Source organism: Triticum urartu, chromosome 5A (assembly GCF_056163025.1).
Source record: "Triticum urartu cultivar PI428250 chromosome 5A, HENAU_Tu73, whole genome shotgun sequence".
NCBI lineage: Eukaryota > Viridiplantae > Streptophyta > Magnoliopsida > Poales > Poaceae > Triticum > Triticum urartu.
Window position 1 is genome coordinate 669127509 of NC_141877.1, and position 16489 is coordinate 669143997.

Below are 16489 nucleotides of genomic sequence, written 5' to 3' on the forward strand. Positions count from 1 at the left end.
ATCTCAGGACACAATTTCCTGAGCAAGAAGATGAGAACCTTTTCATATGGGAATGTCACAAACCTTTTCATAGTACATGAAATTCAGACAACAACCATGTGATCAACTCGTCGCACTCAGTTGACGAACTGGACACCATGAACAATTCCACACTGCATTATTAGCAAAATAACATGAAGCAACCAAGCAAAATCCTGAAACCAGCTAGCTAGTGGAGTCGGTCGACACGGGATAGAACGATCTCTTCGATGAGCCCCTGAACTGGTAAACATGACAATGAAGATCATCATGTCGGCGCACCACTATGGCAGCTGCATATTGACCCTGCACGCGAAGGAGGTAAAGCAACACCAATTTCAGTCAGCACCTCGGTATGGAAATGTGATGTCATTGTATCCACAGAGATGTCTGTCCACAGCAAATAAAATCATACTCCCTATGTCCCGAAATAAGTGTCGCAGATTTAGTATGAAGTTGTACTAACTTTGTTGTACCAAATCGACGACACTTATTTTGGGACGGAGGGAGTAGCATAGTGACAGCATAGAGGAAAACAACGCAGAACATGCTCAACAGAATTCAGAAGGATGACAATCTTCAAAGGCAGCTTACCAAGGCGAACGAACATCCACATTGCATTCCATGAAATACGCCTTGAAGACATCATGTATTTTCTGGCAGCAATCGTTGCTTTCCGCGATATCATCTGACAGCCTCACAGACATTGTTTTCAGATTTGGTGCGCAGCTAAATATCAGCTTCAAGAAATCAAACTCATGGTCTTCTCCTTGGAATCCTTTGATTTCCACCTTTTCAAGTTTGGTCATGGTCCCGGAGATAGTTTGGCTTCTCCAGTTATTATTGGGCAGCTCACAAGCGCAATTTTCTGGGCATGCTTCATTATCCTAAAAATAACAACATGAAAATTACTAGAATTAATGTGTGTATATATACTAGTACATCATAAGTAGAGAGATGCTTCATAGTTGGCAAGTTTTTTGTTGAGAGAGCAAGTACTATATATATACAAGCAAATGGATTATATATACAAGCACATGGATAAATTAACTACTCCTACCTCTGATCTCATCAGGATGACCTTAAGGCTTTCTGTATTAGTGCGGATCCGTTCGATGTCAAATATATGCAATGCAAATGCTCCAAAAACATGCCCCAACGTTTGGACGTGTAGCTCCAGCACAGAGAAAAGGGTAACCATATGTCTCTCTATCTCCGTCGTAAGGTTGAGCCCCTCTGAAAATCTATATGAAGTCTACAAGAAACAATTTGGCGGTTATATCAGCTACTCCCTCTGTAAAGAAAATAAGAGCGTCTAGATCACAACGCTCTTATATTTCTTTACAGGGGGAGTACGTAGTAGCTTATAGTTGGCGAATCTGAGAAATTGAGCGACATACATGGGCGGCAGCGAACAGCGACAGGACATGGACGTGAGGATGAACCTGTCCATTGGTCTCTGCCGTCTGTAATCTCACAGACAAGAGGCCCCAAGGGCCAAGGCCGACAGACACACCAAGCCCGGTGGACACGGTGGAATACCTGCAGTGCCATGAGACCTTCTCCAGCACTGGTGCCGAAACGGACACCGACACAATGATGTTGTTGCTGCTGGCAAAGGACATGGCCAATCGCTTGAGCGCAGGTGCGTGGATGTGGATGCGGTGCAGGAAGGGGACCCTGTTCTCCACATCCAGCTCCTGCAGCGACGAGGATTTGATGATGATGTTTAAGTGTTGACAGACAAGAAGATCATCCCTGAGCCTCAACACGCGCAGCCGCGGACAGCGGCGCAGCAGGTTGGTGAGGACGGCGCGGCAGCTCGTGAGGGAGAGCCTCTCCAGCGCGGGGAACCCCAGCCAGCTGCATGGCTGGTCGGCGAAGGCGAGATCCAGCCCTTGCAGCTCCACCGAGGTGGCGCGTGGGAAGCGGGGCACGACCACTTTGACGTACTTGAACGGCGTGTTTTCCCAGACGGCGAGGCGGAACTCCACCGGCGAGAGCTCCGCAGCGGCGTCCAGGAGCTTGGGGACGCGCTCTCTCAACTCCGATTCGGAGAGGGACGCCTCCGGAACGGAGATGTCGAGGAGCGTCACGCTCGCGCCGGGGCCGCCCTCGGCTTTGATCGAAGCGAGCGCCGCTTGGACGGAAGCCGAGCGCGACCCCGCGGAAGACGTGGATGGGGAGGCGGGTCCAGAGGCCGCGCCACGAGCGGGAGAGGCCGCCGGTGCGCGCGGCGGCGCGGGGGCAGCGGAGGCGGACGAGGATCTCGACAAGCATACCATCCGGGAGGGCGGTGATGAGGTCGGGTGCTCCCACATCCATCTCCTTGGAAAATCAATCCCCACATCGTACACTTACGCTTTGTGAGCTTTAAAACCGTGTCTTCGGATCAAGCCATGTAGCTTTCAGGTAGGCGGGAAGTAAATGCACCAGCTACAAATATCTAGCATGTCAGAAACTTAATCACCAAGGATCCGTGATTCTTTTTTTATTAAACACGACTACAACCCACTCATACACTCACCCCGATGAGTGCCTCTGAGATACCAAACTACATACGTCCTTGTAGTTGAAGGGAATTTCTCCTACCGTTGAACAAATATTGCCGAAAAGCCTACTATAAATTCAGAAAATACAAATATCAGAACCAAGTAATCTTGATGGGCTGGGGATGTCACGATCCTTCTATATAACTATTTAACCACAAATTGAGTGCCATAAAGAACCATGACTTAGTAGTGAAGGTATAGAAAGAGATAAGTCTGTACGAAAAGCTCCTTTGAAGCACAACGCTCACTGGTTATATGCATCTGGCTCAACAAACAGCAGTTAAGACGCATAGTATAGCAAACATTTCTTTGGGCACAATCCACACATCATACTGTCCAAGTGTCACAACAACGTTGTTCTCCTATCGACGCCAAGTCCTTCCGGGTGCCCAAATGAATTTGGACTCCTCTACTGGTCACTCACAAGGCGAGTGAATAGCATAAAACTACCACTTTTCGTGTTAGGGTTTAAAAAAACTATCAAATTTTTGTTTGTGGCTGATAACTACCAGAATCAGCGTCGACTGTTTCAAAAAACCTAAGTGACCGGGGTGTTCTATAATTGATCGCAATTCTGACACATCGGGCCCGCGTGTAAGAGCTCTGATTGTTTGACTGTTAACTACCGTGGTATAAAAGCAATCGGGTCCCTGTATTTTTTGAAAGAAAGCAACCGGGTCCCTGCAGTGGTCATCCTGCAACTAATCCAATTTGGCAGGGACAAAAAGTATCTCAAATTTTGAATCTTTGGTGCAGTCAACGTAAAGAAGAACCAAATTCAGATGATATCAGCAATATTGAGAAGATTTTTGAGCAGCTAGTCCCTCCACTCAACTTGGAAAAGCTTATTATTGTTAAATTCTTTGGTCGAAGGTATCCCACCTGGCTTGGTACCATTATCCATTTGTCTTCAACAACATATTTGAACCTTATCGACTGCAAATACTGTGCGCATCTTCCAGCAATTTGGCAGCTAGCCAGCCTGAGATATCTGAAAATTGTTGGAGCAACCGCAATTACCAAGATCGGACCCGAATTTGTTGGATGCGGGGAGGCTAATCCCATAGAATCCATGGAGGCAGTTGCCTTCCCCAAGCTCGAATACCTCGTCATCAAAGACATGCCCAACTGGAGCGAGTGGTCCTTTGTTGAAGAAGAAGATGCAATGGCAGCAGCTACAGAAGGGGGAGTGACTGCGACGTCTCCCCCGATGCAGCTGCTGCCATGCCTGAAGAGGTTGGAGCTTCTTGGCTGCCCCAAGCTAAGAGCTCTCCCACGACAGCTTGGACCGGAGGCCACCAACCTGAAAGAGCTCTTTATTATTGGAGCAAGTTGCTTGAAGGCAGTGGAGGACCTCCCTTTCGTGGAGAGCTTCTTGATCTCGGGATGTCAAGTCCTGGAGAGGCTCTCGAACCTTCCTCGACTGAGGGAGCTACGCATAAATGATTGCCGGACATTGAGGCGTGTCGAGGCACTGGCAAGCTTGCAACAGCTGTGGTTGACAGAGAACATGCAGGAGATCTCTTCTTTGCTGTGGGTGCAACGACAGCGCCTTCAGCTTCACGGCCATGGGGAAGACCCGCTGGATGTCTACCAATGGGCAATGCCTCTAGTAGATTAGATGCCCAATTATGTGGCTTCTGAAGACACACAATGAGGCATGATCATTTACTGACAGACAGTTTGGACTATTAGATGCTCCCCTTGGACTTAATATAATGTGTGTCGTCTGTTATATATCGTACCATTTGTATTCTCAAGTGATAGTACATGTCTTGAGCTTCCAAGAACATGGTATGTGTTGTTGCCCACGTGTCCAAACGACATTCAGTTTTTATCTTTGTCTATTTTGTCCCGAATTTTGAAGCTCTCAATGGACAGTATGATAGAATGAGCAACGCTGGAGATGTATGGATTTATCTCTAGAGCCAGATATTCAAATGAAATGATAGTGTTGGCATAATGTAACTGGACCAAATATCTCAGATTGTATCTGAATGCATGTGTTATCTTCATGTACGTATAATTTTGTTTGATTGAGACCGTGTTTGGAACCATGCATTGGTGTATCTGAGAAAATTTGACAAGCTATGGCTACAACATTGCTTGCTACTGTAATTTATTCTTGAATCATCTGTAAAGCTGGCTCACTGTTTGTAACTCATATTCAGTGGCAGGAAACCAGCTTTACAACAACGAATGGTTATTTGTAAAGCTGGTTCACTGTTGTAACCGAACCAAAGATCTCAAGGACACAATTTCCTTAGCAAGAACAGCAAATCTTTTTCATATGGGAATGTCACAAACCTTTTCATACTACATAAAATTCAGACAACCATGGGATCAACCCATCCGGAATGCACAGAAACTATTCCAGATTGCTGCAGTTTGAATCTGAGGCTAGTTTGATTAGGATGGTACAGAGCATCAAATGAACCAAAGCACAAACTCAACTCCAACAGGCTTCATCACACCCAGTTGAGGCCACAATGAGGCGACGGCATCATGAAAAGCTCTGGCCACTGTAGGTGCTACCCATTTCCGCAACACTTGACAACGCAGTTGTGCGCCAGATGTTTTAGTGTAGTATGCAACTTCATTTTTCCTTCCAACATTTTAAGCAGTGATGCCTTAAACGACCATGTAGTGCCATACCGAGTTTGCTAATCAGGAACATGCTGGCCAAGAAAAGCATACAAGCCATAATAGGCTTACAGAACATCACTTGGGCAGGCTGACATAAGTTGAGTCCACTAAATCTGGTAATTGCTACGCAATCAGGCAATGGCTACCGCTAATGCATTAACTAAGAGCGCAACATTTCGTGCCTGTGGCTCCACTGCAATAGCAAAATAACATATCAAGCCACCAAGCAAAATCCTGGAACTAGGTAGCTAGTGGAGTCAGCCAGCACGGTAGAAGACGGTCTCTTTGACAACCCACCTGATTCGGCAAATGTGGCAACTGAGGATCATGTCGAGGCACCACCATGGCTGCTGTCTGTTGACTCTGCGTGCGAACAAGGTGAATCAACACCAGTTTCAGTCAGCTCCTCGGTATGGAAACGTAGTGCCGTTGTATGTATAGAGATTGTTGTCCATAGCAACTAAAATCATAAAGTAGTGACAGCATGGAGAAAACAACAACCAAGAACTTGTTCAACAAAATATAACTATAACTTCTTATTTTTTTACTAATCACATAAATATCTGAAGCAGTTTAAAATAACTTAAAACAATGAAGAGCTGTCAATCTCTTTTCATATGCCTGTTTGAGAATACTTCTAAATTTTCTCTCTAGGCCTACATAGAAATCTAATACTAAGACACATAACTTCAGCCAATCCAGAAAATTCTTTATTGGCTACTGAATCCTAGTGGTCCAAAACCAGAGTGCGACGAATAAAGAATATTGCCAATAACAAAAAGATGCATGCATAGACTAGAAAGTTACAATACTTCTTATCTCCAATTTCATCATTCAGCACCTGTCATTTTGCATGAAATAAACTGTATGGACACAAATTCAGAAGCAATATTCTCTTAAAGAAAAAACATCACTAACATAGCATGTTCAGACATTTATTGGGGTCAAAACCAAAATTTTCAGTGGCCTAGACAAACAACAAATCATCTGATAGCATGGATGAATATAGATTTAAGGGTCTACTCCTCCAAGGCAAACACATTGCCAAAACATAGGACCATCACAATGGACATTTCTGCAGCAAACAAAAAGATTAAAGAGCAAGAGCAAGCTAAAACTAAGCTGGCCTGAAATGAACAATCAGCATGTCAACGACACTTTGGAAGCATCGTATGAACTCGCACAACATGAAAGGCGCTAACAAAATAAAACAGGTAAATAAGAGTTTCAGAGCAGAATATATACACCAAGCATGAATTTAGAAGAATGCTAATCTTGCATTCCAAATCTACTTACCAGGACTAAGATCCACAATCACATTGCATTCCACAAAAGGATACATCTTGAAGACGTCATGTATTTTCTTGCAGCAATCGTCGTTACTTGCTGTGACCTCATCTGACAGCCTCACAGACATTGTTTTCAGCATTGGTACGCATCTAAATACCAGTTTCAAGAAATCAAACTCATGACCTTCTCCTTGGAAGCCTTTGATTTCCACTTTTTCAAGATTGGTCAAGGAGATAGTTTGGCTTCTCCAGTTACTGGGCTCCTCACAAGGGCAATTTTGTGGGCATGCTTCATCATCCTAAAAATAATAACATGAAAATTACTAGTACAATGTATACATATTATAGATAGATGCTTGACGGTTGGAAACTTTTTATTGAGAGAGCAAGTACTATATACTGCTCCGTCTGTAAACTAATACAGCATAAGATTGTTTAAATCACTAAATGATCTTTATTAGTTTACAGAGGGAATACACCATAAATATACAAGCACATGGATGAATTTCCTACCTCTGAACTCAGCAGGATGACTTTAAGGCTTTGTATAGCAGTGGAAATCTGATCCATTTCAAGGATGTGCAATGCAAATGCTCCAAAAACATGCCCCCACGTTTCGACACGTAGCTCCAAAACAGAGAAATGGGTAACCATATGTTTCTCTATCTCCGTCCTAAGGCTGACTTCCTCTGGAAACTCATATGAATCCTACAAAACCAATTCGGCGGGACATCATAAATAAATAATTTTTCAGTTTAGTTGGCGAATCTCGAGTGACATACATCTGCAGCCACGAAGAGCGACAGGACATTGACGTGAGGAGGAAGCTGCCCGCCATGTCCATTGTTCTCCTCCGTCTGTAACCTCACCTCTGAGAGGCCCCAAAGACCAAGCCGGGCAGACACTGTGGAATAGGTGCAGCGCCATGAGACCGTCTCCAGCATTGGCGCCAAAACGGACACCAGCACAATGATCTTGTCGCTGGTGCTGAAGGACATGGCCAATCGCTTGAGCGCGGGCGCCCTGATGTCGATGCGGTAGGTGAAGGGGATCCTGGTGTCCACATGGAGCTCCTGCAGCGACGAGGACCTGATGATGATGTTCATGTGGTGGGCGCCGTGGTCCTCCCTGAGTCTGAAGACGCGCAGGCGCGGGCAGCGGAGGACCAGGTCCGTGAGGTTGGCGCGGCAGCCGGTGAGGGAGAGCGTCTCCAGCGCGGGGAACCCCAGCCAGCTGCGGCGCGGGTCGGCGAACACGAGATCCAGGCCTTGAAGCTCCACCGAGATGGCGCGGGGGAGGCGGGGCACCTCCACCTGCACGTACAGGCGCTGCGTGCCCTCCCCCACGGCGAGGCGGAGGTCCACCGGCGAGAGCGCCGCGGCGGCGTGGAGCAGCGGGGGCATGTCGTACTCGCGGACGGAGTGTAGGAGCGCGTCGGGAACGCACATGTCGAGGAGGGTCACCCCCACGGGGCCGGCCGCGGCTTGGACCGAGGCGAGCGCCGCTTGGAGGGAGCGGAGCGCGACGCCGCGGAAGACGAGGTCGGGGAGGCGGGTCCAGAGGCCGCGCCACCGGCGGGAGAGGATGCTGGTGCGCGCGGCGGCGCGGGCGCATCGGAGGCACCCGAGGACCTGGAGAAGCAGATCCTCCGGGAGGGCGCTGATGAGGTCGGCTCCTCCGCCGCCTGGACCCATCTTGGGACGGCGTGCTCCTCCTCCTCGTCCTCCGCCGCCGCCGGCGGCTGGACCGAGCTTGGTACGGCGTACTACTTCCCCCTTCTCCATGGAAAATCCCCAAAGCCGACCTTTGCTCTGGCCAAAATGTCCTTTCTTCATACTTCAGTCCGTTCCAAATTACTTGTCGTAAAAATAAATGTATGTAGAACTAAAATACATCTAGATACATCTATATCTACGACAAATAATTCGGAATGAAGGAAGTATTAATAAATACGCACACAACATTAATAGTACTATTAGAAACAAAATTAATTACATGTCGGTATCAGATAGGATATTAGTTATTCCCTTCATTCAGAACTTGTCAGAGAAATGAATGTATCTAGACGTATTTTAATTTTAAATACATTCATTTATATTCACTTTTGCGATAAACAATCCCGGACGGAAAGAGTATATGTTAGTTATGCTACTATTAGTACAGACCTTGATATTTGATATGATGTTAATTGCACACTTAACATTTGATACTAACCTGCATGCATTTGTGAGTACCAAAAACATTATTAATAAAAGAAGATCTAAAATTAGACGAAGAATTGGGGGAAGAGAAGAGATAGGAAAGGAGGTTTGGAAGAATGGGGAGGATTAAGCCATGGTTGTCAGACAAGTTTTTTTGCGAAAATGAGGGTGTTGGATCTTATTATAATGATAAAAATAGATTTGAGAGGTCATAACTCTAATTAGTGATGATTTTACTATTTTGGAAGAGGTTTCAATTGATTATGATGAGAACAAAATTGGTACTTATGATGACTGTTGATAGCACTTACGCTATAAGTAGTGTAGTGATAATTATTCTCGTGAAACTTATCATAATCATGAATATCATTTCACTAAATTATTTTAATGTAGAATCGATTTGTAGTGTTCAAGTTATATATGCTACTTTCACTATTATGAATGAGAAAAATTTGCTTATGCGAAGAGTAATAAAAATTCTATGCTTGTGAATCATAAAAGGAATGTTTTATGTGATAGTTATGTTGTTGAATTTATTCATGATGCTACTGAAAATTATTATGATGGAGGAATATATGCTTATGGATATCTCAATAATACTAAGTTTCCTCTCTATGTGTTGAAACTTTTGAAGTTGCACTTGTTATGCCTTCCTATGCTAGTTACCTTGTTCTTCAATGAATTGTTTTCTTGTAAAATTCCTATGCATCAGAAGTGGGTTAGGGTTAAATGCATTTGCTATATTGTTCATGATGTTTGCTACCTCTTGAGCACTGCATTGGTTTTCCCTTAAAGAGGAAAAGGTGATGCAGCAAAGTAGCGTAAGTATTTCCCTCAGTTTTTGAAAGCCAAGGTATCAATCCAGTAGGAGACTACACGCAAGTCGTCTCGCACCTACACAAACAAATAAGAACCTTGCAACGAACGCGATAAAGGGGTTGTCAATACCTTCACGGCCACTTGCAAAAGTGAGATCTGATAGAAATAATAAGATAAATATTTTTGGTATTTTTTAGATATAGATTGAAAGTAAAGATTGCAAAGTAAAATAGATTGAAAACTTATATGATGGAAAATAGACCCGGGGGCCATAGGTTTCACTAATGGCTTCTCTCAAAATAGCATAAGTATTATGGTGGGTAAAAAAATTACTATCAAGCAATTGATAGAAAAGTGCATAATTATGAGAATATCTAGGCATGATCATGTATATAGGCTTCACGTCCGCGACAAGTAGACCGAAACGATTCTGCATCTACTACTATTACTCCACACATCGACCGCTATCCAGCATGCATCTAGAGTATTAAGTTCATAAGAACAGAGTAACGCATTAGGCAAGATGACATGATGTAGAGGGATAAACTCAAGCAATATGATATAAACCCCATATGTTTATCCTCGATGGCAACAATACAATACATGCCTTGTTGCCCCTGCTGTCACTGGGAAAGGACACCGCAAGATTGTGAAGGAAATATGCCCTAGAGGCAATAATAAAGTTATTACTTATTTCCTCATATCATGATAAATGTTTATTATTCATGCTAGAATTGTATTAACCGGAAACATAATACATGTGTGAATACATAGACAAACGGAGTGTCACTAGTATGCCTCTAGTTGACTAGCTCGTTAATCAAAGATGGTTATGTTTCCTAACCATGAACAAAGAGTTGTTATTTGATTAACGGGATCACATCATTAGGTGAATGATCTGATTGACATGACCCATTTCATTAGCTTAGCACCCGATCGTTTAGTATGTTGCTATTGCTTTCTTCATGACTTATACATGTTCCTATGACTATGAGATTATGCAACTCCCGTTTGCCGGAGGAACACTTTGTGTGCTACCAAACGTCACAACGTAAATGGGTGATTATAAAGGTACTCTACAGGTGTCTCCAAAGGTACATGTTGGGTTGGCGTATTTCGAGATTAGGATTTGTCACTCCGATTGTCGGAGAGGTATCTCTGGGCCCTCTCGGTAATGCACATCACATAAGCCTTGCAAGCATTGCAACTAATGAGTTAGTTGCGAGATGATGTATTACAGAACGAGTAAAGATACTTGCCGGTAACGAGATTGAACTAGGTATTGAGATACCGACGATCGAATCTCGAGCAAGTAACATACCAATGACAAAGGGAACAACGTATGTTGTTATGCGGTCTGACCGATAAAGATCTTCGTAGAATATGTAGGAGCCAATATGAGCATCCAGGTTCCGCTATTGGTTATTGACCGGAGACGTGTCTCGGTCATGTCTACATTGTTCTCGAACCCGTAGGGTCCGCACGCTTAAGGTTTCGATGACAGTTATATTATGAGTTTATGAGTTTTGATGTACCGAAGTTAGTTTGGAGTCCCGGATGTGATCACGGACATGACGAGGAGTCTCGAAATGGTCGAGACATAAAGATTGATATATTGGACGGCTATATTCGGACACCGGAAGTGTTCCGGGTGATTTCGGAGAAAACCGGAGAGCTGGAGGGTTACCGGACCCCCCTGGGAGAAGTAATGGGCCATATGGGCCTTAGTGGAGAGAGAGAGGGGCAGCCAAAGGTGGGCCACGTGCCTCCTCCCCCTGGTACAAATTGGACTAGGAGAGGGGGGGCGGCGCCCCCCTTTCCTTCTCCCTCCCCACCTTTTCCCCCTCCTAGTAGGAGTCCTACTCCTACTAGGAGGAGGACTCCTCCTTGGCGTGCCATAGGGGCCGGCCGGCCTCCTCCCCTTGATCCTTTATATACGGGGGCAGGGGGCACCCCTAGACACACAAGTTGATCCACGTGATCATATTCTTAGCCGTGTGCGGTGCCCCCTTCCACCATAATCCTTGATAATATTGTAGCGGTGCTTAGGCGAAGCCCTGCGACGATAGTACATCAAGATCATCACCACGCCATCGTGCTGACGGAACTCTTCCCCGACACTTTGCTAGATCGGAGTCCGGGGATCGTCATCGAGCTGAACGTGTGCTAAAACTCGGAGGTGCTGTAGTTTCGGTGCTTGATCGGTCGGGCCGTGGAGACGTACGACTACATCAACCAAAGTTAACGCTTCCGTTGTCGATCTACAAGGGTACGTAGATCACACTCTCCTCCTCTCGTTGCCATGCATCACCATGATCTTGCGTGTGCGTAGGATTTTTTTTGAAATTACTACGTTCCCCAACAGTGGCATCCGAGCCTAGGTTTTATATGTTGATGTTATATGCATGAGTAGAACACAAGTGAGTTGTGGGCGATATAAGTCATACTGCTTACCAGCATGTCATACTTTGGTTCGGCGGTATTGTTGGACGAAGCGGCCCGGACCGACATTACGCGTACGCTTACGCGAGACCGGTTCTCCCGACGTGCTTTGCACATAGGTGGCTTGCGGGTGACAGTTTCTCCAACTTTAGTTGAACCGAGTGTGGCTATGCCCGGTCCTTGCGAAGGTTAAAACAACACCAACTTGACAAACTATCGTTGTGGTTTTGATGCGTAGGTAAGATTGGTTCTTGCTTAAGCCCGTAGCAGCCACGTAAAACTTGCAACAAACAAAGTAGAGGACGTCTAACTTATTTTTGCAGGGCATGTTGTGATGTGATATGGTCAAGACATGATGCTAAATTTTATTGTATGAGATGATCATGTTTTGTAACCGAGTTATCGGCAACTGGCAGGAGCCATATGGTTGTCGCTTTATTGTATGCAATGCAATCGCGCTGTAATGCTTTACTTTATCATTAAGCGGTAGCGATAGTCGTGGAAGCATAAGATTGACGAGACGGCAACGATGCTACGATGGAGATCAAGGTGTCGCGTCGGTGACGATGGTGATCACGACGGTGCTTCGAAGATGGAGATCATAAGCACAAGATGATGATGGCCATATCATATCACTTATATTGATTGCATGTGATGTTTATCTTTTATGCATCTTATCTTGCTTTGATTGACGGTAGCATTATAAGATGATCTCTCACTAATTATCAAGATGATCTCTCACACATTGACCGCTATCCATCATGCATCTATTATTTTAAGTTCATGGAAAAACGGAGTAATGCAATAAGAACGATGACATGATGTAGACAAGATCTATTTATGTAGAAATAGACCCCATATTGTTATCCTTAATAGCAACGATACATACGTGTCGGTTCCCCTTCTGTCACTGGGATCAAGCACCATAAGATCGAACCCATCACAAAGCACCTCTTCCCATTGCAAGATAAATAGATCAAGTTGGCCAAACAAAACCCAAATATTGGAGAAGAAATACGAGGCTATAAGCAATCATGCATATAAGAGATCAAAGAAGACTCAAATAACTTTCATGGATAAAAAGATAGATCTGATCATAAACTCAAAGTTCATCGGATCCCAACAAACACACTGCAAAAAGAGTTACATCATATGGATCTCCAAGAGACCATTGTATTGAGAATCAAACGAGAGAGAGAAAGCCATCTAGCTACTAACTATGGACCCGTAGGTCTACAAAGAACTACTTACGCATCATCGAAGAGGCACCAATGGACATGATAAACCCCTCCGTTGATGGTGTCTAGATTGGATCTGGTGGTTCTGGAACTTACGATGGTTGGAATTGATTTTCGTCGACTCCCCTAGGGTTTCTGGAATATTGGGGTATTTATAGAGTAAAGAGGCGGTTTGGGAGGCAACCGAGGTGGGCACAACCTACCAGGGCGCGCCTGGGCCTCCAGGCGCACCCTAGTGGGTTGTGCTCCCCTCAGAGCACCACCCAGGTGCTTCTTCGGCCCACTGGATGTCTTTTGGTCCAAAAAAGTCCACAAAAAGTTTCGCTACATTTGGACTCCGTTCGATATTGATTTCCTGCGATGTAAAAAACATGCGAAAAACAGCAACTAGCACTTGGCACTATGTCAATAGGTTAGTACCAAAAAAATGATATAAAATGACTATAAAATGATTGTAAAACATCCAAGAATGATAATATAACAGCATGGAACAATAAAAACATATAGATACGCTGGAGACGTATCATTGAGCACCATGTTTAAGTAGAGATTACAGCGGGAGAAGAGGTGTTACACCACTGCATAGAGGGGGAGAGAGTTGGTGATGACGACAGTGAAGTTGTTGGTGTAGATCATCGTCATGATGATGGCCCCGGCGGCGTTCCGGCGCCACCGGGAGAGAGAGGGAGAGATCCCCCCTCCTTCTTCTTCTTCCTTGGCCTCCCCCTGAAAGTGCAACTATCCCTAGGTGGTTTTGGTAATTCATAACAACATATAGCTCATTGAGCTAATGCTATTCCAAGATGATTATTTCAGGAAAGCTCAATGATTGGAATGGCATGGATGTGAAAGTGGAACCCTCAAAATGCTAAGGACAAAGGATTGGCTCAAGCTCAAAATCTCAAGACTCTTCATTTTATATTTTAGTGATCCAAGATCACATTGAGTCTTTAGGAAAAGCCAATACTATCAAGGAGGGATGAGGTGTTGCTTAATGAGCCTCTTGCTTCATGTGCTTAGTGATATGCTCCAAAACCCTCAACTACTTTCCCATATCCACATATGACCTAAACCCTAAGCCAAACTCGGTCCTAACGATTCTTCCTATCCGGCGCCACCGAGTTTCACTTGTCATTAGCCACTGCCAAACCCTAGCAATTCGGTTCTACCGATAAGGATCTCGGTCTCACCGAGATGGGGTTGCAAACTCTCTGTTTCCCTTTCGTAACTTTTTGGTCTCACCGAAAGAGCGAATCGGTCCCACCGAGATTGCAATGTAAACTCAGTGTTTCCCCTTTGTAACTTTTCGGTCTCACCGAGTTCCACTCGGTCTCACCGAAAGAGCAAATCGGTCCCACCGAGTTTGCCTGACCAACTCTCTGGTTCGCTAATTACCAAATTCGGTCTCACCGAGTTTGTGTAATCGGTCTCACCGAGATTATGTTATGCACAAACCCTAACCATATCGGTCCTACCGAGTTGCATGTCAGTCCCACCGAAAATCTCTAACGGTCACTAGGTTTACTTTTTCGGTCCGACCGAGTTTATTGATTCGGTCCCACCGAGATTGGAAAACTGTGTAACGGTTGGATTTTGTGTGGAGGCTATATATACCCCTCCACCTCCTTCTCATTCGAGGAGAGAGCCATCAGAACACACACACCATTCCAACTCATATGTTCTGAGAGAGAACCACCTACTCATGTGTTGAGACCAAGACATTCCATTCCTACCATATGAATCTTGATCTCTAGCCTTCCCAAGTTGCTTTCCACTCAAATCTTCTTTCCACCAAATCCAAATCCTATGAGAGAGAGTTGAGTGTTGGGGAGACTATCATTTGAAGCACAAGAGCAAGGAGTTCATTACCTACACACCATTTGTTACTTCTTGGAGAGTGGTGTCTCCTAGATTGGCTAGGTGTCACTTGGGAGCCTCCGACAAGATTGTGGAGTTGAACCAAGGAGTTTGTAAGGGCAAGGAGATCGCCTACTTTGTGAAGATCTACCGCTAGTGAGGCAAGTCCTGTGTGGGCGATGGCCATGGTGGGATAGACAAGGTTGCTTCTTCGTGGACCCTTTTGTGGGTGGTTGCTTCTTCGTGGACCCTTCGTGGGTGGAGCCCTGTGTGGACTCGCGCAACCGTTACCCTTGGGTGGAGCCCTGTGTGGACTCGCGCAACCATTACCCTTCTTGGGTTGAAGTCTCCATCAACGTGGATGTAGGATAGCACCACCTATCCGAACCACGGGAAAAACATCAGTGTCTCCAATTGCGTTTGAATTCTCCAAACCCTTCCCTTTACATTCTTGCAAGTTGCATGCTTTACTTTCCGCTGCCTATATACTCTTTGCATGCTTGCTTGAATTATGTGATGATTGCTTGACTTGTCCTAAATTAGCTAAAATCTGCCAAGAACTAAAATTGGGAAAAGGTTAAGTTTTTATTTGGTCAAGTAGTCTAATCACCCCCCTCTAGACATACTTTCGATCCTACACCCCCCTAGATGGGAGGAGGGTTTCCCCTCTGGTCCTTGGCCTCCATGGCGGCGGAGGGGTGGGAGCCCCTCCGAGATTGGATCTCTCTCTGGTTCCTTCTGTTTCTGTGCTCCCTGTTTTTGGCCTTTCACCGTTTCTTAAATTCCTGGAGATCCGTAACTTCGATTGGGATGAAATTTTAACACGATTTCTATCTGGATATTAGCTTTCTTGCGCCAGAAGAAGGGCACCAACCGCCTTATGGGCGCGCCTCCTGCCTTGTGGCCCCCTCAGGCATTGTCTCGCATTGATTCCACTTTCCAAAATTCACATATATTCCAAAAAAGTCTCCGTAAGTTTTTATCCTGTTTGGACTCCGTTTGATATGGATTTTCTGCGAAACAAAAAACATGCAACAAACATGAACTAGCACTGGGCACCGGATCAATATGTTAGTCCAAGAATATCATATAAATTGTTTCCAAAAGTATGTAAAAGTTGTAGAATCTTGGCATGGAACAATCAAAAATTATAGATACGACGGAGACGTATGAGTGTGGATGCTTGTTGATTTGATTTTGTGCAGAAACATAAACTTTTGCGTCCAGGAATTGAATCCATGCTAGAACATGATCAATTCTTAAAAAAATTCACAACTTTGGGTTACAAATTTTTCAAGTTGTACTAGTTGTGAGTTACATAAGTATGGATAATAATTCATCGTTTACAGACTGTTCTATTTTTGATAGTGTAGGCATTATGTGAGAGCAATTATGTCCTGTCTTTACAATACCCAAGTGAATGATTT

The 16489-nt window shown here is 44.8% G+C and overlaps 3 protein-coding genes across 5 annotated transcripts; 1 reads left to right on the plus strand and 2 right to left on the minus strand.

Moving 5' to 3' along the window:
- Positions 1-14: 14 nt before the first annotated feature.
- On the minus strand, positions 15-2326 carry LOC147973934 (uncharacterized). Its single transcript, XM_087522300.1, has 4 exons — positions 1419-2326; positions 1079-1273; positions 613-905; positions 15-324 (listed from the first exon to the last, which is right to left on the minus strand). Exons 1-4 carry the CDS (start codon positions 2301-2303, stop codon positions 303-305), a joined length of 1395 nt encoding a protein of 464 aa, XP_087378426.1. The 5' UTR covers positions 2304-2326; the 3' UTR covers positions 15-302.
- A 1140-nt stretch (positions 2327-3466) lies between these two features.
- Positions 3467-4685, plus strand: LOC147973935 (uncharacterized). The gene has a single exon (XM_087522301.1). The coding sequence runs from the start codon at positions 3643-3645 to the stop codon at positions 4189-4191; it is 549 nt and encodes a 182-aa protein (XP_087378427.1). The 5' UTR covers positions 3467-3642; the 3' UTR covers positions 4192-4685.
- A 131-nt stretch (positions 4686-4816) lies between these two features.
- LOC125511531 (putative F-box/FBD/LRR-repeat protein At4g03220) lies at positions 4817-8355 on the minus strand. Of its 3 annotated transcripts, XM_048676922.2 has the most exons (5): positions 7288-8355; positions 7019-7213; positions 6513-6804; positions 5514-5579; positions 4817-5409 (listed from the first exon to the last, which is right to left on the minus strand). In XM_048676922.2, the coding sequence occupies exons 1-4, from the start codon at positions 8338-8340 to the stop codon at positions 5542-5544; spliced, it is 1578 nt and encodes a 525-aa protein (XP_048532879.2). In that variant the 5' UTR covers positions 8341-8355; the 3' UTR covers positions 4817-5409; positions 5514-5541. The 3 variants fall into 3 exon arrangements, with proteins under 3 accessions (XP_048532879.2, XP_048532880.2, XP_048532878.2); XM_048676923.2 differs by having other exon boundaries at positions 4817-5579; positions 7375-8355; XM_048676921.2 differs by having other exon boundaries at positions 4817-5579.
- Positions 8356-16489: the final 8134 nt, after the last annotated feature.